Source organism: Phascolarctos cinereus, unplaced genomic scaffold (assembly GCF_003287225.1).
Source record: "Phascolarctos cinereus isolate Bilbo 61053 unplaced genomic scaffold, phaCin_HiC Scaffold_4;HRSCAF=312, whole genome shotgun sequence".
In the NCBI taxonomy this organism is placed as follows: Eukaryota; Metazoa; Chordata; class Mammalia; order Diprotodontia; family Phascolarctidae; genus Phascolarctos; species Phascolarctos cinereus.
In genome coordinates this window covers 442,267,483-442,295,423 of record NW_027555847.1, presented here as the reverse complement: position 1 = coordinate 442,295,423, position 27,941 = coordinate 442,267,483, and the positions used below count along the sequence as shown (strand labels likewise).

Genomic DNA, 27,941 nt, shown 5'->3' with positions numbered 1-27,941 from the left:
TCAGGTAGAGAATTTCCCAATCAGGAATTTTATTTTTGGATTATTAACTCCATGTTGATAAGAACCCTTTGGATTATAGGCACATCAGAATCTGGATAAAACAGATGTAAATAGCATAAGGGTAAAGACTTCATTAAAAAGAAATGGTCTCTTTATGGAGAGATCACTTTGCCCAAAAACAAAATGTTTTTTGAGCTGTTATCTCGGATAAGAAAAAGGAAAGGATGGTCAACCACGAATTGTGGAATCATTCTTGCACTTCGCAACATCATGACAGCTGCAGTGGCACAAGCTGCTTCCGTTCCTTCTTCATTAACTTCCACAAAAGCTTTGTGTACAACCTTGGATAGATACAGGTCATGCCTGGCTGACATCCCAGAAAAGTCAGCCTTGGATCCATCAAAGGCATCTGACATCCCCAATTTTTGAAGAATGAATTTCATATCTAAATTCTCCTCCAATTTAAATCTGGGAAGGAAAACTTCCACCTCCATTTCATCCATCATCTCTGGATTTAACCAATCTGCTAATTTCCCAGAAGTAAGTCTTTTTCCCAGCTAGAAATAAAAAGAGTTATATCAAGTAAGTCCCAAAGGATTTGATCTAATCAGACAAATATTCCTATACTATGTACTATAAAGAAAGTTACTGTGCTAGGTGTGGAGGATCCAAAGGGAGTAAGTCTGTCAGTCTGTTCTCTCTCTCTCTCTCTCTCTCTCTCTCCCTCTCTCTCTCTCTCTCTCTCTCACACACACACACACACACACACACACACACCCTATTCAATTACAGACTGATACCTCTCTTTTCTGTACTTTCCTTCAGAGGACCTTAGATTCAGAGCTGAAAGGGACCTTAGAGACAGACCCACTACAACTCTCCATTTTACAGATAAGAAAACTGAGGTTTCTTCAGGTCCTGTAGGTGGTAAGAGGCTAAGCCAGAATTCCAACCAAGGTCTTGGACCCTAACTCCAAACATAGCCTTCCTTTCCCCTGCCTTCCCCACCCCACAACCTTTTCACTTAAAAGAATCCATACCATCCTAGTTTAGCTCAGAAAACAGCTTTCATTCTCTTACTGCCCCCTTTCATTACTACCTTCTAATCTTAAACTTCTCTAGCACTTTGTACCCTCCAAAGCACTTTCACATATTATCTCATTCCCTCTTCACCCCTCACAATAGCCCTTTAAATTATGTCAGACAGAGATTTTCCCCATTTTACAGATGGGGAAACTGGCTCAAAGAAGTTCCATGATTTCCTGGGTAGGCAAAATACTGACTTTTCAATTGGCAAGGCTGCACTCAGCATGACTTAATACTGCAATTTTCCTTGTATTACATATTTACTGGAGTGGCTCATAGTCAAGACAAGAGCTCATCTTAACCAGATTGGGAATCAGTCATTGGACTCTCTGGGATTCTAACATGGGAGTTCTCCTTCAATGAAGCAATCAAAGGCAACCTGTTCTGTGCTTGCTGCTGACCTATTTATTTACCCAGACTTCCTTCCTCAAACATGTCTCTAGGTCACAGTGATTCCCAATCACATTTCCAGCTTGCTTATCTGGTTCCCATTCTGCTCTGTCTGCCCACATTAGCAGGATGTGGAAACCAACTCTCCTTCCCCTCTAGGAAATCAAGACCCTGAAATGTTCATAGAAGCCCTCTGGTTATCTCTAACTCCAGATGGCTCCTGTTGCTATAACCTTCCACTGTCCGTCACTATTCCTAGTGAATTTATCCCTTAAATACCAAGGGTTCCTCTCCTTTCTCACTGCCTCTACCATACTCTATATCTTTGTGATGTAACACCTACAAAACATCAGTGTAACCTCCAGTCATTGATCTAGACATCTAGGACAAGAAGATTGATTTTAAAGGACTTGGTTATTATAGCCAAAATTCAGATATTATACCTGCTGCTCTGAATGAATTTTTAAAAAATTTTCTGGGAGTAGGTATCAACAGTAATACTTCTCTCACCGTTTTTAGATCCATGTTCTCATCTGGAAGCAAAATGACCATGTCCATTTGTCCTCCAACATAAGGCAGAACTAGAATCTTGGTAAACACTTCTCCTATGTAGGTCATGCTAAATGTAGATTTCTGAAACATCATCTGTACTGGTTTCTGCTTCTCCTAAAAGGAGATAAATGAACATGAAACTGAATCCAAGGCAATGAAAAGGAGGAAGATGGAATCAATACAACTTCCTAAAAAAAGAGGTGTGTTTGTATTGCCTACCTTACCTCTATGGACTGTAAGCCCTCTGAGGGTATAAATCAAGTGTTTACAGAGTGATGCCTTAATCCCCTGGGGCTTGTTTCTTCATTAGGAAATGTGCTACATTAATCTATAGAAAAAATACACCTTTTATCCCTTCATGTGAAATAGAGCTACTATTGGCAGGCATATATGAATAAAAAATCTCTACTAGCAAAGCAGTATTTCAAAGAGTCCCTAAGTTTCCTTTTTCTTTCTTTGGGATTTCTCTTAACTAAAGCATTTAGTGCTCCCCTCTCTTCTTCATCCACTTCCTCCTATAAGAACAAAGAAGGCTCAAAATTCAGCTAATTCCACAACCAAATATTCAGTTAGCCTTCAGTGTGAATGAGTTTCACTCAAATTGCATTTATAGTTTAAGTCTTATCTGACAGTGTAATGAAAAACTTTACCCCTAGTTAAAGAATTTCACATGTCTGTGTGAACCATAATTTAAAAAACCCTCCAAAACCATTTATCCCACTCAAAATACACTATTTCTACTCACAAGACTGACCTAGTCAGTACATCCTTTTAAGGTGATAACTACTAGGGGAAGTGGAGAGAAGAGACTAGTCCTTATCTTTCTCTATGTCCAAATCCCCATATGTGTACCGTATATTTTCTGGAACATTTTACATCAATCCAATTAGTGGGTGTTTTTTTTTATTGTAGATTATTTTTCTTTTAAATACTATTTTTTCCAATTACATGTAAAGACAATTCCCAACATTTTTTTCAAATAAAATTTTGAGTTCCAAATTTTCTCCCTCTCTCCCTTCCCTCCCTTCTCCCTAAGACAGTAAGCAATTTGATACAGGTTCTGTGGAAGTACCCCTGAGATTAATATATCTGTCTGCTATTGAGTTAATTTGTGTCCAGTGCACCTGCCTGGTAAGACAAGACTGGCTCACTGCAGGCTCCCGATTGGCTTGTTCTGGCAAGGAGGCTCTGTGTCCAGCGCACCTGCCTGCTAAGGTAACTCACAGAAAACAGACATATTAATCTCAGGGGCACTTACACAATTCTAATTAGTGTCTGATGATATTCTGTATCATATCTTATCTTCAACTGATGTCTTAAAACTCACCAGCTCATATATTACTTTTTTACCACTAACAATGATGTTTCTGACATAACAGTATATTTGATAGAAAAGAGTTTCTTTGTTTGTAGAACTTTGTGTATTTCCTGCAATAGTTAACAGCAAAGCATTCAGATGAATAATGCCTTCTCTGTCTTTCTGTATATACACACACACACACACACACACATATATGTATATATACCTATATACACACACAAACATATACATATATATCAACATTCTACAAAATCTATCCTTTGTTACATTTTTAATTACCTGATGATATTAACTCACACGGATCTCTCCTCTAAGTCCTTCTGTACTTATGGTCTGTCCTATAAAACGGGAAGGTTTAATGCCTGTCTAGTCTCTGAGATGAATGATGTAATTCTTTATTATATCAGAACATATACAGGAAAGATTGAGGGACAGCCCTCATAGGGGATAAAGAGGATGGAGAGAGGCAGAATAGTTAAGTAAAGAAAAGGAAAAGAGTAAGTTCAGGGTCTGACAGCAAAGAAAGCAGACTTCTTAGGCCACTGATACACTATTAAGCTTAGATCAAAAGATTAAAGAGGAATATGTCATCTTTTTAAGGAAGCTAGCAAAAGGCTCCTGAAAAAAAGAATAACCTGGACAATGGGAGATCAGAGAGAAACGTCCTGAGGAAAATAACAACTCTTTCCAAAGAGGGTCTTTGTACTTCTCTTGGGTTTGCTTTGCTTATAAATAATTTCCCATGTATGTCCTCAGTGCCCAGGACAAAAGTTATTGCCAAACTGAAAAACACAAGTCTAAGATCATGCTCTCTTCTTCCGTGATTTACCATGGCAAAATTCACAAGAAAACAAACATAAAAGAAAAAGTGAGGAAGCTGTCTTCCAGAGGCTATCATAACAAGAGAATTTCCGAGGTCTTGAGGTCAGGAAATTGGCTGAGTTAACAAGTGAAATGAAGGAAAACATGTCTGTAGGATTAAATTCTTTATTATATCAGAATATATAGAGAAAAGATGGAGGTAGAGCCCTCCTAGAGGAGAAGGACAAGGATGGAGGGAGAAAGAACATTAAGTAAAGAAAAGGAAGTTTAGCTGTGTGTTGTTAGCCCTTCATCTATATCTTAAGAAACAAAGAGAATATACCAATTCTTTCCCACTGTCCCACTTGCTCATGAGGTCCCAGGACACTGCAAAACGACCACTTACCTTGCTGATTTTGAACATCTTTTCTGTTGTCTTGCTTTTGTCAAATTGTTTTTCCCATTTTCCTTTGAAATAGATAGCATTCACAAGTACCAGAGAGGTCAGTGAATCAATGGAATCACTAGCTAGCAGTTCTGCAATCTTACCTGTAAAAAAAGATTAAATCTAGCATAGATATAGATATAATCACATCTAAAACAAATGAGATAACATCTATAAAGCATTTTACAAACTCTAAATAGTTTTAGTTAGCCTTCTTATCATCTTCAGTATCATAACTGATCATAAGATCAGTCAGGAAATACACTAAGCAGGGTTTCAGTCTTTACAAATTAGTCAAATATAATCACTCGCCTTCACATAGCCCTATCTAGCACTGATATAATCTGTCCATTAAATGTTACCAAGAAAAATATATACTGAAGTCTTCTGTGTTTTGGTGTAGTAGCAAAAATGCCTCCGAATACCATTATCAGCTTGCAAGAAAGAACTACACAGCATCCCTTCTTTCACTGAGCATCTTAAAGAAAAATTCTCTTTACAGCTCCAAAATGTGTTAACTTCTAGGATCTCACGTAAACTCACAAAAACCCTATGAAGTTTTTGATGACCCCCCATGAATAAATAGAGAAACTAAAGCTTAGAAAAATGGGGAGACTTGTTCAAGGTCACAGAGCTAGTAAGTGGTAGACCTTGGATTGGGTTTTCTGATTGCAAGATTTTTCGTTTTTCTATTGTTGTAGCTTTTTTCCTTTATACATTTTTATTTATTTCACTAAATACTTCACAATTACATGCAAATACAATTTTATATTCATTTTTTAAAGTTTTAAATTCCAAATTCTTTCCCTCCCTCCTCTTCCACCTGCCCCCTCCTTGAAAAGATAAGCAATTTGAGGGTGACTATACATGTGAAGTTATGTAAAAACATATGTCCATGTTACAAAAGAAAACAGTGACAAAAAATAAGGAAAATAAACCAAATTTTTAAAAGGATGCTCCAATGTGAATTCAAAGTTCCTAAGTTCTTTTTAGAGGGATAACATTTCTCATCATGAATCCTTTGGAATTGTCTTGAATCATTGTCTTGAACACAGAACATTGTCTTTCACAGTTGATCATTGTTATAATATTGCTGTTACTGTGTACAGTATTCTCCTGGTTCTGGTCACTTTGCTTTGTAAGAGTTCATATAAGTTTTTTCAGGTTTTTCTGAAATCATCCTGGTAATCATTAATTACAGTACAAGAATATTCCATCACAATCATATATCACAACTTGTTCAGCCATTCCTCAACTGAGGGGCAATCCTTCAATTTCCAATTTGTTGCTATCACAAAAAGAGCTGAACAAGTTGTGATATATGATTGTGAAAGAATATTCATATTTCATATTTTCATTTCTTGTTTGCTCATAAACTTTTCCCTCATGCATAGATGTGACAGGTACATTTTTTCATGTTCCTCTAATTTGTTTATATCACCCTTGAGGTCTAAATCATTTATCCATTTTGACCTTATCTTAATATGCACTATGAGATGTTGGTCTCTGCCCAGTTTCTTCCAAACTGCTTTCCAGTTTCCCCAGAATTTTTTGTCAAATGGTTAGTTCTTACTGCAAAAGCTTGGATCTTTGGGTTTATCAAACAAGATTGCTATGTTCATTTACTATCTGTTGTGTATCTAATTAATTCCATTGATTCATCACTCTATTTCTTACCCAGTACCAGACTGTTTTCATGATCACTGCTTTATAAATATAGTTTGAAATCAGGTACTGCTAGGCCTCCTTCCTTCATGTTTTTTTTTTCATTGATTCCCCTAATATTCTTGACCTTTTGTTCATCCACATGAATTTTGTTATTGTTTTTTCTAGCTCTATAAAATAATTCTTTGGTAGTTCATTTGGGATGACACTGAGTAAGTAAATTAACTTAGGCAGAATTGTCATTTTTATTATATTGACTCAGCCTACCCATGAGCAATTAGTATTTCTCCAATTATTTAGAACTGCCTTTGAGTGGAATGTTTTGTAACTGTATTCATATAGTGCCTAGGTTTGTCTTGGCAGATACTTTCAAGTATTTCATATTGTTTGCAGTTATTTTAAATGGAATTTCTCTATCTTTTTCAGCGGGATTTTGTTGGGAGAATAGAAACATGTTGCTGAGTTATGTGAGTTTATTTTTTATCCTGAAACTGCTAAAGATGTTCTTTGTTACAACCAGGTTTTTAGCTGATTTTCTAGGATTCTTTATCATGTGCAAAGAATAATGGTTTTGTTTAGAGTAATAGTTTTGTTTCCTCATTGCCCATTTTCATTCCTTCCGTTTCTTTTTTCTTTTCTTATTGTTATAGCTAGCATTTCTAATAACACACTATGGAATCATAGTGCTGATGATGGATGTCCTTGCTTCACCTCAATCACATTGGGAAGGCTTCGAGTTTATCCCTGTGATAATGCTTGCTTTTGGTTTTAGATAGATATTATTTATCATTTTAAGAAAGGCTCCATTGATTCCCACGTTTTCTAGTGTTTTTAATAGGAATGGGTGTTGTATTTTGTCAAAAGCCTTTTCTGCATCTATTGAGATAATCATATGATTTTTTTTTGTTTTGTTACTGATATGGTGAATTACAGAGTTTTCCTAATATCAAGCCAGCCCTGCATTCTCATCTGGTCATAATATGTAAACTTTAAGATATATTGCTATCACCTCCTTGCTAGTATTTTATTTAAAATTTTTGCATCAACATCCATTAGGAAAATTGGTCAGTATTTTTTGGTGCCTCATTTACCAACCTGTTATCTTTTCATGATTTTATTGTTTTGCTTTCATTTCCTTGCCCAAGTTTTCCTCTATTATTGTTATCTGATTTTGAAAATCATTCTTTAGTTCTTCCAGGAATTTTTTTGGGATTGTATTCAATTCTTTTTTTGTTTTGTTTTGTTTTGCTTATAGCTGTTTTGACTTCATTGTCTTCTGAATTTGTGTCTTGGTTTTCCTTGTCACCGTAGTAGCCTTTTATGATCGGGTTGTTTTTTGCTTATTTTCTGTCCTTGATTTTAAATTTCATGTTAAAGCTAGGCTCTGTTGCCACCACAATAGGAAGGGGCACACTCTCAAGCTTCAGACTTTTTCGTACTTCTGTTTTCAGAGCAAGCTCAGCGGTTTGGAAGTTTTCATACTTCCAGGACAGTATGAGCTGGGGAGAGGTGTGGTTACTTCTCCCCTGGTCTGCACTCTGCAAGGGCTCCTGATTCCCTGGGACTGCAATCAACACTGCTCTTCAGTACCCCTGCTCTCTTGAGAGCAGAAACAATATTATTCCTCAGAGACCCTGAGCCTTGGAACCAGAAGTGATACTGCTCCTCAGGGCTCCTGCTCCCTCTTGACTGAAAGTGCTCCTCTTCACCCTGAGATGTGGCCCAGGTATGGCCCGGAGCTATGGTACATGGTTATGCCAGAAGTGGGTATAGGCAATGCAGGTGTTCAAACAGCAACTGGCTCTGCAACTAGTGCTATGACTAGTGTCTCTTTCTGACCAGTTGCCAGGGCCCCTTACCATTTCAGGCTTGAGAGCTCCTGAAGCTGCTGACACTTCTGTCACCACCACCTAGTCCACCACTAAATCGTGGGCTATGAGCCAGCCTCCATCCCCATGTCACAATCTCTCTTTCCACCCTCTTAAGTTATCCTGGGATGGAAGAATGTCTTACTCTTCCTTTGGCTGGCTCTGCCACTCCAGAGTTTGATTTGAGGTATCATTTTAAAGTTGTTATAAGGAAATGTTGGGAGGGCTTTCTCTACTCAGTCATCTTGACTCCACCCCTAGAAATGATTCATTCTATAGACTGATTACTACATTCAGAAGCATTATTGATACTGTGGACATTGAAAATCAGGAGAAAGACAAAATTGGATAACATTTAGTGGAGAGATTTTTGCATCCTCTTTTGCTGCTTAGAAAATCAGTCCCTTTTCACACTTTGCAAAAGAGTTCTCAAAATCATTAGCCACCATCTCTCAAATAGCTAAAAAGAAATTCCATGATTTCTTACCTTCTGTCTTGTCTTCTACCCACTTATTTATATGCATTCTTGCTTCCTCAGGAGCACTTGCAAAGTCAAGTTCTTCCATATTGGAATGGTAGAATCTCTGACAGGATTCCTTAAAAGACTGAACAATAGGATAAACACTATAACCAAGTATCACAAGTCTAAAACTAAATGTCACCAATGCACAGCCAAGAAATTTTGGACCCCTTTTTCATAAGAGTCATAAACATGTTACAGATCACCAGAGACTAACCCCAAAGCTTTGTGTTTGACTTGGACGAACTTAAGTCTTTAACCTAAAGAAGCTAATGACTTAAAAATTAAACATCAGGACTTGTTACATCTCTTTAGGTTTTGTTAGCACAAAAAGATGACTTAAAAAGCAATGATTATGGTTAGAATGTGCAAAAGGAAAACTAATGATGTGCCAACTTCTTCAATCAATAAACTGTTAATTTAAGGTCAACAATCAGAATGAGATGATTAATCCTGGCACTCATTTTCTATAAGATCACAGGATCACAGTTTTAGAACTAGAAGACTTTAGTAGGCGTCTAGTCTAACCCTTCCACTTTTACAGAGGAGAAAACTAAGGCCCAGTGACATGTTTGTCCAGATGGCAACAGCAGAGGTGAGATTTGAAGTCTAGTAGTGCTGTGCCCACTGAACCATGTGAACCAAGGATTATGTGGTTAATCCTTAAAAATTATGGAAATGATGCATTCTGGGGGTGAGCAACTTTTTCAAATAGTTCAACCTGAATTTTTATTACTATGGCAACAGACGAGATACAACTGCCATATGAGGCCTTCCTCTCTCTTAAACTTGAAAATTTAATTAATTTCCATGAGTTGATACAGGGAGAAATAATAGACAAGACTTACTGAGAAAAAATCAAAAGTCTTTTCTCCAAACAGTTGGTTGGCAATTCTTAGCAGGCTTTGACTACCAGATTTATTAGCTTCTGCAAGAAAAGACTGGAAACTTTGGTGGACATCTGTACCTTTGTTTAAAGAAAGAACCTGTTTAGAAAAAAAAAAGCACAGTTTCAGTACTGTCTTCTTAAAAACAAAATACAAAATCAAATCCTCAAAGGAAAATTAACTTGAAAGTTCTACAGAGACAGGGGCATTTAAAAATAAGATTTGAAGATGTCACTCACTTATTCTATAAGTTCCAATAGCCCCCTCTTGCCTTTAGAAATGAACACAAACCTTCTGTGTTCAACATTTAAAGCCCTTTGCAATCTGGTTGCAACCTACCTTTCCAGATTTATTACACATTATTGCATTTGTTAACTCCCCCTGCGCCCCTGCTCTCCTATACCGCTCTCCCAGCCGCCTAAACTGGTCTTCTTATTATTCCTCATAGCAAGGTAAGAAGGTAAGATTATTCTGCATTTGTAACCTCAGGGACATTTCTACCCAGAATATCTACTGTGCATAGCACACAGCACTTAGACCACCAACATATTCTATTCCATTTCCCCTCACTCTCTATTGCTGCACTATTGACAAAGCTCTCTTTTTGTGATCAGCTTCCCTCAGGTGCTTCATATGGTATGATTTTTTTTTCATTTTTGCATGTTTGTTTTTTCTCAGTCCCACGTACCTGTTGTATCTGTGCAGCAGTATTTCCCTTGGCCCCATCTAAGACCATAGCCAAGGCACAGTAGAGGCTCAGAGGAGAATAAAACACATTCTGTGAGGCATCTTCTTCACTAATTTTTTTAAAAACATTCAAGGTAAAGGTGTTGGTTGCTTCAGAGAGAGCAGCCATCATGGTACACCTAGAATAAGAAGATAACCAAATATACTACATGAATACGAGACGCTTCTGTGTGCATTTATCCACTCCATTTTGAATCTAGATCATCTCCAAGGGTCCCTCTTCAATAACAATATAGAGTGCATTTACATAGTGCTTTCATGTCTGCAAGGTGTTATTATTATCTTATTTTTACAGACAAGGAAACTGAGGCAAAAGAGGTGAACCGACTTTCCCAGGGTCATACAGCTAGTAAGGATCTAAGGCTGGATTTGAACTCAGGTCTCCCTGACTCCAAGTCCAGCACTCTATCCACTGTACCACCTAGCTGCCTCCCTAACTGAACAAAATAATAAACAATGGCACTGAAGAGAAGCAGATTAAACTCAGCTTGGCTGATTATTATTATCATCATAACTCATATCTAGAAAGAGCACTGATGTTTACAACAGACGTGCCTATCAATTTCTTGCTCCCCAAATGGAAATATGACTAATTAATAAGATTTCTTTCTGGTCTCCTAAACAAGCCATCTGCTTCCCTGTTTCCGTGCATGTGCTCCTAACGTTTGGATCTGTTGACTAGAATGTGCTTCATGCTACCTACATGTATCCTACCTTTCTGTCAAAGCTCATTTCAAATGCCACCTTTACCACAAAGCTTCACCAATCACCTTAGTCAATAATTGCCTCTGCATGAACTTCTACAACAATTGCCTGGATCATCTGGCTCTAATCCCAGAATCCTTTATCTAGTCATTACTTGTGCAAGTCCTACTTATCTAAAATCTCTTCTTGAAAGACAAGGGCTGTTTCTTATCTGGCAAGTGAGCCAATGGGATTATTTGTCCAAGAGTGCTAAAGACCAAGAGTACTGTGGGAATTGGGCAGATATTTTAATGTGGGTCAACATACGGGAAAGTGGCAAAAGGAAAGACAGAATAGAAAGCATTTAGAATGTTCTGCTGATCTGGCAGAAAGGAGGCAAGCTCAGAAAGTCATATGATATAAGGAAGATCAAGCATGAATCACAGATCTAGGCAGGAATAAGGGTGGAGAACAGGCAAGTCAAAAGCAGAGAAACAGGATTAAGATCAGATTAAGGTTTGAGACCAGAGTATTAGACAGTCTATAGGAGTCTCACTAGTCAAAAGGATTAGTGACTTCTGATCCTAGCAAAGAGGCTACTGGCTCCCTGAACTGTTGAGCACATGTGGCCCTGGGCTAGATTAGGTATAGATAAGGAAGCCAAAGCCAGAAGTGGAATCCTGCCCCTCTTCAGAATCAGTGTAATTCCTGGGATAAGTCACACCTTCTACAGCATCTATGTCAGCACTAAGCCTTGGTTCCCAATCACAGAATCATAGAAGACATAAACTGGAAGAGGCTTCAAAAGCTGTCCAATCAAACCCATATTTAAAAAGTGGTCATTTCACAAAAGTGAATGCATTATCTCTCAGAGCAAAACATTCTAATTCTAGATAGTTTCACTTGTTAGGAAGCTTTTTTTTAAATCTCAAGCCTGTATCTACTTCTCTGTAACTTCTACTCTTTGCTCTGAGTTCTGCCCTCTGAGGCCAAGCAAAATCTAATCATTCTTCCACACCACAATCTTTCAAATACTTGACAATAGCTATCCTGTGCCTACTAATTTCTCTCTTCCAAGGTGAACATCCCTAGTTTCTTATTTCTTTTGCCATCCAGTTCACCCTCCTCTGGACATGAAGATGTGGTACTCAGAACCAGTGACAGTACTCTAGATGTGAACTGACCACAGCAGGAATGCAGCAGCATACTACAGAACAGTTTTAGAGTCACACGAAGTGGCTTCAAATCCCAACTCTATATTTACTATCAGTGTCACCTTGGATAAGTTGCTTAATCTCTCCAGACCTCAATTTTCTTGTTTGTAAAATGAGGCGGTTGGACGAGATGATCTCCAAGGTGTAGCTGCAAGTCTATGAATTGTTACTGCCCTCATATTTACTGTCATGTCTCTCCAAATGCACCCTGGCCTTATATTAGGTTTTCTGTTGTTTTGTCATATTGGTGATTCATACCGAATGTTCTATCTACAAAATCCTTCAGATATTTTTCGTGGAACCATTGATTAGTTCTACAATCTTTGTATTGGTGAATTTGATTTCTTGAACTATCAGTAAATGACAGAACAAATATTATTAAAAGGAAGTTGGTGCAAGAAAAAAAGAAAGAAAAGAAAGAAGGAAAGAAAGAAAGAAAAAAAAAGAAAGGAAGGAAGGATGGATGACAACAAAAACAGTCTGCAAACTATAAGCTGATGAGCTTCAATTTGATGCCTGGAGAAATTATAAAACAAACCATTAAAGAGATTAGATAGGAAACATTAAACATCTAGATAGAGAAGCTGTGATTACAAAAAAAAAACTTGCATGGTTTCATCAAGAGTAGGTCATACTAGACTAGCCTCATTTCCTTTTTTGAAAGGGTTAGTAATAAATAGATGAGGGGAACATTATTGATATGGATGACCTAGATTTTTGCAAAGCTTCTGATAAAGTAACTCATACCATATTGTGGAGAAGATAGAGAGGTGTGGACTAGACAATAATGCAATGACATGGATTGAGCACTGTTTGGATGGCCCAACTCCAAGGATAATGTTTGATGATGGTTCAATGCCAATATGGCAGAAATGTCCAGTGGAGTACACATACCAGAGCCCGGGTCACAGCCCTGTGATACTTCACAATGTAGAGATGGCATACTCATCAAATCTACAGGTGACACAAAGCTAGGAGGGATAGCAAACACAGTGGATGACAGTAACAATCCAAAAGGAACTTGACAGGTACTAGAGCATTAGGCTGAATCCATTATGATGAAATTCAATAAGGATAAACTTAATGTTGTGCATTTAGGTATTAAAAATCATCTTAAACAGCGGGATTAAGACAGAATAGGCACGGTTAGACAGCAACTGTTAAAAAAGACCTAAAGGTCTGAATGGACTGTAAGCTTAATATGAGTCAGCAGTATGATGCAAGAACCAAAAAAGCTAATGTGATCTTGCATGTAATTAAGTGGGAGGCACAGTTTCCAGAAATAGGGAGATGATAGGGTCGCTCTTTATCTAAGATCAACTATAGGTCAGCCTTTGTCAGACCTCCTCTGGAGTACAGGGTTCATTTCTGGGCACTATGGCTTCAACAGAACCTTGATAATCTGAGAACATCTAAAGTGGGGTAATCAAGATGATGCAGGGCTACGTGCCATGTTCTATGAGGAGAGGTTGTAGGAACAAGGGACATTTAACCTCTAGAAGGGGACACCCACCGAGTCTCAGGAGAACTTTCTTCAAGCTTCTGAAGGGGCTGTTATGTGGAAGAGGGATTAGATTGGTTCTATTTGGTCCCAGAAAGCTAAACCAGGATTAAGAGTAGAAGTTACAAAGAGGTCAATTTAGGCTTGATGTCAGGAAAAATTTACTAACAATTAAGAGCTGACCAGAGATGGGATGGGCTGCCTCAAAAGGTGGTAGATTCTCCCTTCTGGTAGATATTCATGTACAGGCTGGATGAACACTTGTTGGAGGTATTACAGTGGAGATTCTCTTTGTATATAGGTTGAACTAGATAACCACTTAGGTCCAGCTCTCAAATTCTGGGATTCCCTAACCGTTCTATCTAATCCCAAACAGAGGGCTTGAAACTACCTGGAAGTATCATCAGCCAGTTTGTCTTTCTAGTCTTCTTCCAGCCACCCACTAGTAAGAGCAGTCCCACCAACAGGGACCACCAAAATCACATCTATCCCTCCTCTTCCTCACTAGAGCCTCCACAGTCACATCAGACAGCCAGAGGTTACTTACGAACCAGGATCCCTGAAGACCGTTAACTACCATGCCAACATTCTGCCCCACAAACAATCCAATTTAGAATCTTTGGTCCAGTTAATTCTTGTTCAAGCTATGATTGAATCAGTAAGCAATTTAATCATTTTCCTTTGCTGCTGCTAATACAACCCTCCCACCTAATTTCTCCCCCCACCCCTTCAACACAACCCTTTTGCACAGTGTTACCCACAGAAACTACATGCCTCTACTATTTTTTTTTCCTATACCCTTACACCTATTTGTACCAATTCTACTCCTCCCTAGGCCCATTCTCCTCCCATCCACTGTTTTCTTGCTCTACTCATCATATCTTTCGGAATTCGGTTTGTACTCTACACACATTGCCCTATATCTCTGTTCAGTAGGAGAGGCATTGGCTTTGGAGTCAGGGGGCCTAAGTTCAAATCCAGGTTTTCTTACTTCCTACCTGTGTGACCTTGGGCAAGTGATGTAACCTTTCTAGGCATCATTTCCTCATTTGCAAAATAAGAGGATTAAACTAGGTGACTTCTGATCTATCTAGATCTAAATTGGTGATTCTATGATTCCAGCACATCCTTTTCACACCTCCTTGATTTCATATGCGTCTCTATATAATTCCCTACTCTGACTATGGCAATGATTCCCTAAGGAATTAAACAAACCACCTTTTCCCTTGAATTTTTGTCATCACCAGCATCTCCATCCTTAATCTTAGAAACCTTTAAACACCCAGTTACTGAATTTCTGCTTCCTAGTTGCTGAGAAAATGCTGGGTAAAGTCACAAAATTGTGCCAATTTTATCCTGCAAAAGAAGGATATCTGATTTCCTTAGGAAGGGGAAGTCCTTCCTCTTAGTTGATAAGTTGTATGGCGTTGCCTGAACCACATAGAGGTTAAGTGATTCAGTCAGGCAATAAACATTTATGAAGCACCTACAACAAGCCAGGAATTATACTGTGTTTGGTATACAAAAAGAAGCAAAAGATAGCCCCTGACCTCAAGGAACATACAATTCAACAGGGAGAGAGAGGAAATATACAGGATAAAGAGGAAGTAAATCAAAGAGGGCAGGCACTCCCTCCTTTGGATACTCTCCAGCTATCAACACTCTTTTTGAGCCATGGTGACCCATGGAACTGAACCCAATATTCTAGATGAAGTCTGACAAAGGCCTGAAGGCACTAGAATTAAGGGGGGTTGAGAAGGGCTTCCTGTAAAAGATGGGATTTTATTTAGGACTTAAAGGAAGTCAAAGATGCCAATAGATGAGGTTGAGGTGGGAAAGCATTCCAAGCACTGAGGACAGACTGAACTGTTTCTACTCCATACTAAGGCTAACCCTTCCAACTATGCCCTTAACCCACCCTCTCCTGCCTCCTCTAAGGCTTGCTCTATCAATCATTCCCTCTCTTACATGCATTTTCAAAATCTATTTCCCCCCTAGATCCTTTCTTTCTACCTGCTAATACACTTGGTTCTCCCCAATCTGAAAAACACAAAACAACAACATCCCAGAAATTTTTCTTCAACCATCTACCTCTCAAATTGCTCTCATCTCTATCCTCTCTTTCAATGGTGAGCATCTTGAAAAAGACAGAATACTGAATATCACTACTTCCTCATCACCAACTCACTTCTCAACTGTTTAAAAGTTGAACTAAATTTTCTCTAGTCTCCTGAAACTGCTTCCCAGTTCTCAACTTCCATCATTGACCTCCTTGCAGTGTGACACTTAGTTATTCCCTTCTTCTCCACAGTTTCTTTGTTTAGATTTCATGGCATCTCCTACTTTTCTCTTCCTTCTATATTCCTTACTCCATAGTGTAAGCATTCCCCAAGATCTCTCTCTCTCTCTCTCTTTCCCTCTTTCTCAGCTATTTTAATCCCTTTCAGAGCTTCAAACCCCAGGTCTATAATGATGACTCAAAGCCCCTGTGAGTCTGCTTTTCACAAGGCCCAGCAGAAGGAATCAAAGGTCTATCAGAACAGCTGATGGGAGACCAGAGCTGAAAGGCTATAGATTAAAACATCAGTAACATAGTCTATTTCTTCCTTAGCACTGACCAACCAAGAAAGGCTGAAATGGAGCAAAGTTCCAAACAGGAAAGTGAGAGAAATCTGGCTGGATTCATGAAACCGAAGTGGAAGTCCGTGGAACCAGTTTATAGAACCAAAGTGGGAAAAAATAAGATCATTAACTAGAGAGAGAGAGTAGAGTCAAAACCGAGAGGGAATTAGGTTAACACAAATAGAGTGTTGAGATAGTCAATAAATATTTAAGTGCCTACTATATCCCAGAGATGGAGGGAAGGGAGGGTGCCTGGTGCAGGGGCATGATGAACTCTTGCAGTCAGGTGGGAAATTCTCAGTTGTTTCCTCTGGGCCCTTCTTAAAAATAGGATCTGGGAAGAATCCTCCTTTGTCCACCTGAAATTGTCCAGAAATGTCTACCCTTTCCAACAGGAAATAAGGGAAAGGTAAGGAATAAGCACTTATAAAGGACCTACCATGTGCCAGGCACTGTGCTAAGTGCTTCACAAACATTATCTCCCATGATCCTCACAACTACCCCACGAGCTATGAGCTGTTATGATCCCCATTTTACAGTTGAGGAAATTGAAGTAAAGTGATTTTGGTCAGTGTCATACAGTTAGTGTGTGAGTTCAAATTTGAATTCAAGTCCTTCTGATTCCAAACCCAGCACTCTATCTACCGCACCACTCAACTGTCTCAAACGTCAGCCAGAGGCAGGCAGGGGACCAGAAGGCAGAGGGTACTGGAGAATTATGAGTTTCAGAGTTGATTTGATCTTGTAGAAAGCTGAGTTTCTGAAGATCACAATAAAGTGCAGATGAGCAGCCAGTGGAAAAATGGTAAGATGGACGCCGAGGCTAACAGCCCTCAGATGAGAGGACTCAGCCACCTTCAAACCAGTCAGAATGAGGATGGATATGCTACCATGTTCCTTTTAAAGGGCCAACGCCTTACTCATTCCAGGTTCCAGAGAGCTACAGTACTGAGGTGAATGGTGAACAGGGCTTCCCAGAATGGCTATGTCCTCACTTAATTGCTGGCTCTTTGATAATCCATTGTCAGCCTGTGGTTGGTTAAACAGTATTGTCGCTCATTGGCAACTAGGTGGCACAGTGCAGAGAGCACTGGACCTGGAATCTGTAGGATCTGATCTCAAATCCTGCCTCAGACACTCACCCTGGGTCATTTAACCTCTGTTTGCATCACTTCCTTCGTCTGTAAAATGGGGATAATTATGGCAGTTAACACACAGGGTTGTTGTGAGGATTACATTAGATATTTTTGTAAAGTGCTTTGCAAACCTTCAAGCGCTATGTATATACTAGTTATTATTATTGATGTTGTTGATGTTGTCCCTGCTGCCATTGCCACCACTTTTTCTAATTCCTGCCACTTCTTTTGTCTGTTTGTCTTCTTTCTTAATTTTATTTTCTCCCTCTTTTAACTCCTGTAGATCTTCCCATATTCCCTGGCATTAGGCAAGAGGGAGGAAGGAGAGAGACAGAGGCAAGCCTCTCATAGGAATCAGATGATCCAGGTACAGCTTTCTTTCCACCATGGTAATCCAACCAATTATACTCAATAACAATACAAAAGCTTGCATTTGGATAGCACCCTATGATTTGCAAGTCATTTTATATTATCTGATTTATCCTCACCACAAACTAATGATGTTTGTTAGTGCTATCAGCCTCACTTTACAAAGGAGGGTACCGAGGCTTGGGGAGTGGAATTCCTTTGCTAAGGATCACACAGCTGATGTGTCTGAAGCAGGATTGAGCCCAGACTCCACATCCAGCACTGTAACAGCAGTGAGACAAACACAGCTGGGCCACCAGCCAGCACTCAGGAAGCTGTCAGTGGCATCTAAGGAGGACCCTTGTTTGGCCTCTGGCGTCCTCTTCCAAGCCTGGGATTCTCTGATTCTTCCCGACAGTCCACTCTCCAGGCTGGGAGGTCTGCAGAGGAGAGTTTACAGATGCCACCTGCTGGGAGTTGTGGAGAGCTGCAGGAAGTAATTCAGGAAAGGGGCAATGATGAGAGGCCTATGGTGTGCGAAACTGTGAACAGCAAATAACTGTGCCAATCTCTGAGGAAGGATGGGTCATTGGCAGGAATTGACGTTTTGAATATGAATTCTAATTAGAGTTCTGTTTGTTTCCTCTGCTCTGTAAATAATTTTCTTTCCACCTCCACCTCCTCTTTGAGCTGTGTGAGCTGTGTACTTGTAAGAAGTATTAATAATGACATAATGGGTTATATAATTATGTCCTATCATGTAGTAATCTTCCCAGAATTTTTGAGTACAGGAAATTCCTAGTCATGTGAGAAATCTTCCACATGATAATGGGTTTGTTTTGGGGGGGTTTTGCCACGTGACAACCTCTGACACAAAGCTTAGGATTTTAGTAGGTACTTGGCAAATAGTTATCAAATGATCATTGATTCACAAAGAATAGTACAAACACACTGCCAGCACCACACTTGAGAAGTTGGCAGGGAGCAGAGATTACCTCTGAAGAACAGAGCATCAAAAGAAATGAGTTCATGATGGAAAAAAGAATGGGCAGCTTGGAGAACGATGTGTTCAAATTGTGGAAATGGGACACTCATGCTTCTCCATTTTGTAAACATTAAAAGACATTTATATAAGTTATTGTTTCAATCCATCAATCCTACTATTCAAGAGTTGTTAAAACACTTTCTCAATGAAACTTCTCTTGCCTATGAATTCTTGTCCCTGCTCAAATATTGGCTAAAACTCAGAGTAATTTCTGAGCCTTAAAGTTCCTCCCTTATCAAGGTCACAACAAAACCAAAATATCCTACACAGTAAACTCTTCTTTAATCCACAATGGTTAGGAAGTAAGGTGCTTCCTATCACTATATGTGAAATACATGGATTAGAAATTTTCAAAAGAATGCCATAGACAAAAATCTAAAAATCTTTGGACATAATTGATTCAGTTTCTCCCTGATGATTCAAAAGGCACTTTAGGATCATCATCAATACCAATAATCATTGTACTGAATTGAGGAAAATGGGTAGACATGGAGTTTGATAGGTCAGATTCAGGGCAAGTGGTTTTACTAACTGGTTACAAGCTAAATGGTAGTCTGGAATACCATCTTCACTCACACTAACAATAGGAAAAACAGGTAAAAAATGAATACACCTAGGAAGTTCTCATTTGATTTTTAAAAAGCTCAAGTGAAATGCATTTGCTAATTACTTCCCCCAGTTAGGACAATATAGGAAAACAACCCTAGTGAACACCATCTTGACTGTCCAAGGCTGCCTTTAATCAACCGGCACAAAGTTCAGTTCTCTCAACAAGACAGTTAATTTAGTTCAAGCCTTAATGAGAGGAACAACATGCCTAGAGAAAAAGAGATATTTTTTGACTCTTACTTTGGTTGACAAAGGTCAGAACCTGAAATCACTGAAGTTCTAAGAGCTGAGAAAAATGATAATGAACAGTGCATTATGACTTCTGTCCCCCACTGAGCTGGCCTAGCAATGTTTCAGCCAGGGGATCTGCCCAAACCTACACATCATTTCCTCAGATAATCCTGTTAGAAATATGGCCTTAGAGAAATACAGCCTTCTAGTTAAAAACAAAACTAAGCTTGGAGTGAGTGAAGAATCGTTTATTTTTACATTTCTAGGGAGAACCAGGCAAAACCTCTTGGAAGAGATCAAGTCGATTACAGAAGCGAGAAAATGTTTTACACTGTTAGAAGGCCAAAACTCCTCCCTTCCAGGCCCGGATTGATCCGTTCCTTTCCCAAGTTACAATCTTACACATCCACCCATCCCACGTCCCCTTGACGTGCCCCTGTCCCGCATCCCTGATCATCCAAAAGCCCGTGACCTTTGTCCTACTTAGGGCTGGTTAAAACCGGCTCTGTCCTCTAGAACTTTGGGGCCCTTCTCATTGTCTTGCCCTTTCAAGGTTTTGCAAGCTTGTTAAAACAATGTAACTTGTTATTACCAAATTCTTTGCTGATGTTATAAGATGTCAAAGGCTATCTTAAATTGTGGGAGCATACCTTGTCCCTTACAATTCTAAACATTCTCTGATGAATTGTAACTGAATTATAAGCATCCTTGAAATATGCAACATCCTGTAAACCACTGGGATCAGACCAGTGGCCCACTCCATGGGGCCCAATATTCAACCTCTGACAGCAGAGGCATAAAAGGTGGTAGTTGTCCTCCATAACAATAACCTCCAAAGGACAAAGATGGACACACAAGAATTCAGCATAACAGTGTTACTACAATAAGAAAAACAGAGTAGCTTGGTTCTGCTCTAGGTAAGCAGCTGCTAAGAAGAGCCCTGAGGATCTTCTCTGCAGGTTTATGTTCCTGTATGATGTCTAGACCCAAATGGCTCTGGAGGAGAAAGTGAGTCTGATGACTTTGCACAGTTCTCCCTCACTTAAATCTAATTCATGTGCATGTCATGGCATCACCTATCTTTCCTTGTGGTGCCTATGCCTGTCCTGGGCTAGCAACCAGGTTGAGGGGCTAACGGAACTTGCAAACAGATTATGGAAGGAAACATTTTGGATTGTACTTCATTTATTCATGTGACATATATTTATTCATTAGTTTTCACTTCACCTTAGTATCTTGGAACTTAAGATAGAGCCTAGTTATGCATTAAGTGCTTAATAAATTATCTCTATTTACAACCACTGATTAATCACCAGGCACTGTGTTAAGCACTAGGACTACACAGATCAAGCGATGAGCAATCCATTTCCTCAAGCAGCTTACTTTGTATAGCAACTGGGGATGATACAATATAATGTAATGATAATAAAATAATTACGCAGCAGAAAATAGAAGATAAGACAGGCTGACACCAGCTGCTCCCTAGACAACATCATGAATCAAGACGATCTTTGTTCTCTTTGGCCTCTCAGAACTCATAGGATCCTGACGTGCTTATTTCTGTAAAGCAGCTTTCAATGCAAGGACAATCCCTCTTAGAACCTATACAAAAGGGTGTAGTTACTAAAGTGTCAAAAATATCTCCATATAAAAAGACTATCCCAGAGCTGTAACCATAATTGGTGATGTATTAGTGATTTTCAAAATTACTCAAAAGTAAATTTAAGGGGAAGTGGACGTCTGGGGTGGAGGGGGAGAAACACTTAAGTCCAAAAATGTGGAACTTGGATCCAGAACCATTTCTGCCAATAACTTGTTATTGCAAGCCACAACTTCTTTGGTCTTCATTTGTCTATACAATAAATGTCTAATCTACCTTCCAGCTGTTGCCTGCTACAATTCTAAGCAGTTATAAATTAGATGAAATCAGACCCAACTCCTACAGTTGCCAATAATCACTGAAGGACCTCCTAGGCAAAATTACAAGAAACACCAATTGCCTAGGCAAATGTAGCTAACAATTTGAAACTAATTATATAATACAGTCTTTCACTGAGGAAGATACTGGAGCATTTGGGCCTTATTTGCTAAAACCCTATTCATTGGTCCTAAAACGTGAATCAGAAAATCATCTAACTTAAAAATAAGATAACAGTGGGAAAAAAATAAGATAACAAAGAAACAGATCTCTATTGAAAAATACTAACATTTAAATTCTTAAGAGTCATGTATACGTCAAAGAAGTTCTAAACCTGAGGAGAGCAATACAAAATAAAACTCCACATTTCAAACAGCTAATTATTGCAAAATCAAAGATAGTAGGGTCACTAATCCCTTGAGATTTTAATAATAATGCTCAGAGCTATTTTTTCCTGAATTGAATGTACAGGTGCTCTGGATTAGTTCATTTACAAAGCCTGAAAGTTAGCCAACCAAAGACTTCAAATATTTAATCAATTCACATTGGCAAGTAAAATAAACAAATCATCCTTCAGCTTTCTGATGTGGCTACAACATTAATCTTTAAACAATTTTACAATAGCTTAAAATATATGACACACATCTCTAAAACTAAAGCCTCATTATCATGAAAACTACAAAATAACTAACAGGAATGTGTTGGGTTTTTTTTAAGTGAGGCAATTGAGGTTTAGTGACTTGCACTGTCATGCAGCCAGGAAGTATTATGCGTCTGAGGCTGGATTTAAACTCAGGTCCTCCTGACTCCAGAGCTGGTGTTCTATCCACTGCACCACCTAGCTGCCCCAAGGAATGTACTTTTACTGAGAAAATAATTAAGCCTGAATAGGAATTTAAATACATTTAAATCAATTCTGGTTCTTTTTGTTCTCTCCTTGTCCCTAAAATAAAACAATGTAACCACCATTCACTCCTACGTGGTCATGAACCAAAAAAAGTATTTCTGGACTCTTAATTAACCCAAATGATTGACACAATTTTATCAAGTGGACTAAGTTGCTAGTAATAATATAATGTAAATAATACTATGAAGGAGTATTTGGCCTTAGTAGGATTAAAGGTGGCTTCACCTCACAAGTTTTCATAGTAATGAGCTTCTTTTCTTTGATTCCAAACCTAACTCTAGTTACAGCAACCTCAGGAAATATGAAATGGTCCTTCACCTTGGTATTTAAAGGGCAGAATGTAGCTTATACCAGGAAAGCAGTAAAAGGATAATTCTTTCATTCATTTTTACGATGACTGTACTCTTACTGTAAAGATAAGCTAGAAATTAACTTGAAAATGGACACCTTGATTTGCCTGACACTCCCTCCCCTCCCCCGACAATTATCCAGGTAACCAGAAGAACTGTATGAGGCCCAGTTGTCATGGCTTGATGTACCAACGATCCTTTGTGGTGAGGAGGAGTAGGAAGGTCCCAGCTGGACCTGCAGACAATCAGCAATGCTAAAGCCAATTAAGCATATACCAACTGTGAAGCAGACCCTGAGCCATTTGGTAGTTTATGGACCTACAGGAGACACCCTTATCTCCAGAGACTCTCCTAATTTTGGTTATGGGGATTTCTGAATGATCCTATTTTTTGGATTGCTTATCTGATTTATGTATCAAAAGGCCACAGCCTTACCCTTCCTCCCCTTGGGGATGGCCATCATTGACTCATTCATTTCTAAGCCCACGTATCCCTTCAAATTCCTCACCTTCTTTGTTTAAAAGACAAACTCTCCCCCATCCATTACTTCGTGGGCTGTTAGGTTGGCAGTCCCCATGTGCATGTTTTACTTCCCTGCTTAATAAAAATCCTTTCTTTAGTTTCACAAGCATTGTCTTCCTCTGGTTTTCTTCCCTTTAGGGAAAGGGGGGATTTAAATCTTGAGAACTGGCCTTTGTCTTCTCCCAATGTCTTCCCCTTTGAGGGAAAGAGAGATCTGAATTCCTTCAAGAGAGTGTTTGCCTCAGTTTACCTTAATCATAATATTTGCCAAACTAGTCAAAGTTTGCTTTGAAATAAAAATGAACTAGATAGGAGTTAATCAACATACCACTTCAAGTTATCATATAAGTATGGCCATATCTTGAGAAAATGTTGCTATTTATCTGGTGGTGAAACAACAATCCATATGAACTCTGTCCATTTTCAAGAATTATTAACTAGTGACTACTAATAATGTAAATTAGCTGATTATGATTCATATATATGACAGGAACATTACTGTTTTATTCCAAAGATAGGTAAAATTTAAGAACCTGATTCAAAGATTACTTTATGATATCACATGTAACCTGTTTATCAAGCTGATACCACCCAAAACCTTGCTGGAATAACCTTTAATCTTGCCAAGGTTTGATGGAATCCTAATAAAGCTGCCATAGCCCCAATATTCTAACTTCCTTTTGGGCCTCACTGAACAGAAAGCATGTCCTGATGTAACCACACAATTTGGCTCTGACCACACCATAGGCCTCCAGACTCAATATAGCCATTGCCCCAGATCCAAATCATATAGGTGAACAGGTGTGTCCTTGCACTCAACCATCATCCATTTTAGCCCAAGACAGGGTCACAATATCTAACTATGGACCTTGATCAGACAGGACCACAATAGCTAGCCAGTCAGAAAGCAGCAGGACCAGCATGTTTGATCACAGCACCATAGAAGGGACCCCTCCCCCTTACCTAATCCCTTAACAAACCTCTCCTGCCTTCTAATATTCATAATTTCTGTTGTATAATCAGCATCATTATACTATAAATTTGCCTGTGATGTCTTACTATGTTGCTGGTTCCCCTTGGCACACTTTTGAGGGGTGTCAATCCTCAATAAAAGCCTGAACTTGGATTAGAGGTGGTCTGATTCTGAATTCTTTGAGACAACCCCCACAACACACCATGAAATTTAAAAAGTTTCATACACAACAATAGGGTTCATTACTAGACTGGGCAATAAAATGTAGTAAAATATTTATGCCAATTTCTTCATGTAACTCCATGTCTCAATTTGAGCATTCAATTTTCACCACCTCCCTTCCTTGCCCTTGAAGTAACAAGCTTCACAAAAATGAATTTCTGAAATGAAATCTAAGTCTGAAGTACCTACTACATTCCAACAAAACAAATATAATGATGATGATGATAAACACAAAGTCTGTAGTGTCTCCAAATCTTGAAGAAACTAGATTTTTGCCATTTTTTTTTCTGTAGTGGTTTTAATAAAACCACACTGCTTTTCACAGATTCAAAAATGTAGTGGGATTTTTCATGGATATCAAATTTTTAACTCCAGGAATATCAAATTACTTTTGAAACAGAGCCTGGCTACTGTTGGCTAGTTATGTCTCTATGGTATTTACCTAGTAAGCCCTATCCAATCTCAGGTACCAAACAGGCTTATGGTTGGCCAATGGCTCTGCTTACTAACCAACTTTAGAAGGTTCCCCAACCTCTGCCACTGAAGGATGCACAATGGTATCCTATCTGAAATTCACTTTGCTTTTACAATTTTGGTATTTTTTGTTTTTACATCACTCTTTCCCTTTTCCCTATCCAGTAAGCCCTTCCCAGTTAAACAACACCAAGAGAGACATCTGTCCCCCACAACATTCCACACCCATGGTCTCTAACCTTTCCACTGAAAGCAGGGGAATACATTTCATCATTTCTCCCAGAAGCCAAGCCTGACCACCATAACCACAAAGTCTTCAGTTTCTTTTCTTTTCTTTTTTTTTTTAATTCACTTCCAGGATTTACAACTCGTATAGCTGATATGATAAAAAGCCCTGGGTCTGGAATCAGGACCTGTATTCTAGTCCAGGCTCTGCCACTAACTAGCTGTATAACTTTATCCAGACTACTTAGCATTTATGGGCTCCTCCTCTCGAAGCCCTCTGTGGTTACTTACAACTTTAAAACTATATGAAAATTCCCAAATGAAACCTGCTCTTCTCCCCGAAACAGAAATGCTGTAAGGCAGAAGAATTATGGAGTCTACTGCCCCTCCACCTCCTCTCTCTGCACAGGTAAATATCCTATTTCTAGGATATCACCTGGAACCCATTAACTGGGAGAAATTCAGTTCTGCCCCCACGTAGTCCTTCTGAAGTCTCCTTCCTCTTCCTCCCCCAGGAACTGACAATGAGAAGAAAGCAGGGTTCCAGGATACCTCTGCTCCTTTTTCCGCCGTTTTGGGAACCCTACAGGTCAGCCTATTAGACCCCAAGAGCTCAGTGGAGCCCCAGGTTCAAGGGGATATCAAGTGGCATTAGCAGGCTGCCACCCACCTGCTCTATGCATAATTCATAAGCAACATATCTGGCTGACCATGATGAGGTCTGAGAGATTGAGACCCCTCAATGAACAAAGTACAGGATAGGTCGTCTGGAACGAATTCACAAACTCAAGCAATCTTTAAGTGAAGCTGGCAAAAAGTTTATTGTTACGCTTTTCAGCGGGCAAGGATTCTTAAGGAACTTGCGACCTTAGAGGGGTACAGTTAAAGTTTATATAGGATAAAATATAACAAAACGTGTCAAATATGCTAACTAGGTGATTCAGAGCAGGATCAGGAAGTAGTTAAGGAGTGGTCAGTTCTTAAAGGAACATGTACTTCTTATACCTACTGAGCAGGCATTTTACCCAGAGTTCACTAGGAGGGCTACATGGAGGTGTGGTTTTAGGCCTCCTACATCACTAAGTTAACTAGAGTTCAGGGATAGCAGAGTTGTCCAGTCTGCCACCAGTCAATGTCTTGTTTGACAAGATAGATGTAGGGAGTATACATATGTCTTAGGTCTAGAATACAGATAATGAGGAGTCCAGGATGTGGATAATGAGGTAGGGCGGTAGTAGAGATAGTCCAGTGGGTAAGAATATCTTTATGACCCAGTGCAAGGCCAGTTCAAACTAACAATTCCTTCAGGTGCTGTTTGTGACTGCACCAGGGAAAGAGATTAGGGTCTTGCTGGGGCCCACTCATGAGTAATTGCTAGGCAGTGTCCCTGGGCTAGGGAGAAACTGTCAGGACAGTGTTTCTGAGGCTAGGGAGAAATTGGAGTCCAAGCACCCCATCACCCATATACGTGCTCCAGTGTGCTGGGGGAAGGTGGGAACTGGACAAAAGTACTATCCTTGTTCCTAACCTAAGGCAACCTAAGCAAGCTCTCAGAACCCACTAGCCCTGCCAAGTTTCCATGCCAGGCTTGGGCTACTAAGCCCTGGCAATCAGAAGCTACAAGCTGCCGCTAGCTCAGGTAAAGGCGCAGGAGCGGTCTTATTTGCTGCTGCTAATGCCGCTGCTGCTGCTTTTGGGACCCAGGCGTGGTCTGGCCTACCGACTTCCTCTCTACTTTCAAAACGCAGACACGTGACGTGATCAAAGCCCCCAGGGAGCTTGACTCCACAAATCCCGAGCTGGGCAGCCGGGACCTCAGATACAAGTGGGAAAGCATTCAAGCCTGAGCCAAGACTCACTCGCCCTTTCATTACCTCCCGCCTCTGCAAAGTGAAGGAATCCTGCCCTGACACCCGGCCCTCCCGGTGCTCTGCCTTAGGGAAGGGCACAGCAGCTCGCAGAGAAGCCCAGTCTGCCTCCGCCTACCTGCATTTGCTGTAGTAGCGGCGGTAAGAGATGCTGCTGCGGCTTCCTTCAACACCTCTCCTTGCAACGTTGGGGAGAAGTACTGCTGTTAAGCCCCGGTGGGTCCCGTTTAAAGCTCTAGCAGCTGAGTCAGAAAAGCCAGAGCCACCCCCAGGGCCCGGGAATAGCCACGAGTGGACTGTGGGAGGAGTCAGAGAGAAGCTACTCCCTCCCACTCCTTAAACTATTTTCTGAGTTTGGGCATACTGGAAACCCGGTGCCAACGGAAACGATAGTGGGATCAGGGTCCTTCGGAGCACGCCCGCCTCATCTCTGAAGACCTGGGTGCAAGTTCTGCAAGTTCTGACACATACTGACTCGAGGAAAGTCACTTAACTCTCAAGTGTCTCAGGAAACTCTTTCAGATTTTAAATTTCAGAGAAGGCGCCAACTTTGATGGAATAGGAAATTTCCTCACTGGAAATTTTTTACACCAATGAAATAACAGATTCGGTCCCAATCCCTCTCCGTAGTACCTCCCCATAGTCAGCCCATTGCATTTCTAAACCTCATCCTGGTAATCTGTGATTTGGGAAGAATAATTCCCCAAGGAAGAAGGGAAGAAAGAAAAGGAGAAATGGAGGGAGGGGTGGGAAAGGGGACTGAAAACCACCCTAAACGATTTACTTAAACCTCTAAAACACGCATCTGAC

General features: G+C 39.7%; 1 protein-coding gene and 1 long non-coding RNA gene across 5 annotated transcripts; one reads left to right on the top strand and one right to left on the bottom strand.

The window, feature by feature from the left end:
* On the bottom strand, nt 1-27,442 carry LOC110214758 (serpin B6-like). 3 transcript variants are annotated; one of them, XM_020995816.2, is made up of 8 exons: nt 27,250-27,442; nt 13,694-13,779; nt 10,224-10,401; nt 9,497-9,634; nt 8,616-8,733; nt 4,557-4,699; nt 1,987-2,142; nt 1-557 (listed from the first exon to the last, which is right to left on the bottom strand). In XM_020995816.2, exons 3-8 carry the CDS (start codon nt 10,392-10,394, stop codon nt 153-155), a joined length of 1,131 nt encoding a protein of 376 aa, XP_020851475.1. In that variant the 5' UTR covers nt 10,395-10,401; nt 13,694-13,779; nt 27,250-27,442; the 3' UTR covers nt 1-152. The 3 variants fall into 3 exon arrangements, with proteins under 3 accessions (XP_020851475.1, XP_020851474.1, XP_020851477.1); XM_020995815.2 differs by lacking the exon at nt 13,694-13,779; XM_020995818.2 differs by lacking the exons at nt 13,694-13,779; nt 27,250-27,442 and adding an exon at nt 14,229-14,256.
* Nucleotides 7,897-24,546, top strand: LOC144456959 (uncharacterized). Of its 2 annotated transcripts, none has more exons than XR_013486196.1 (3): nt 7,897-7,986; nt 17,723-17,806; nt 22,990-24,546. It is a non-coding gene; the product is annotated as an uncharacterized LOC144456959 (long non-coding RNA). The 2 variants fall into 2 exon arrangements; XR_013486197.1 differs by lacking the exon at nt 22,990-24,546 and adding an exon at nt 19,939-20,363.
* Nucleotides 27,443-27,941: the final 499 nt, after the last annotated feature.

Bases quoted from the DNA above. Each gene is read 5' to 3' on its own strand.
- LOC110214758 (XM_020995816.2), bottom strand. From the start codon at position 10,394: ATGATGGCTGCTCTCTCTGAAGCAACCAACACCTTTACCTTGAATGTT. The intron at 9,635-10,223 runs GTACGTGGGACT...TTTTCTAAACAG, and splicing joins CTGCTGCACAGATACAACAG to GTTCTTTCTTTAAACAAAGG. The intron at 558-1,986 runs GTGAGAGAAGTA...TTTTATTTCTAG, and splicing joins AGAACATGGATCTAAAAACG to CTGGGAAAAAGACTTACTTC.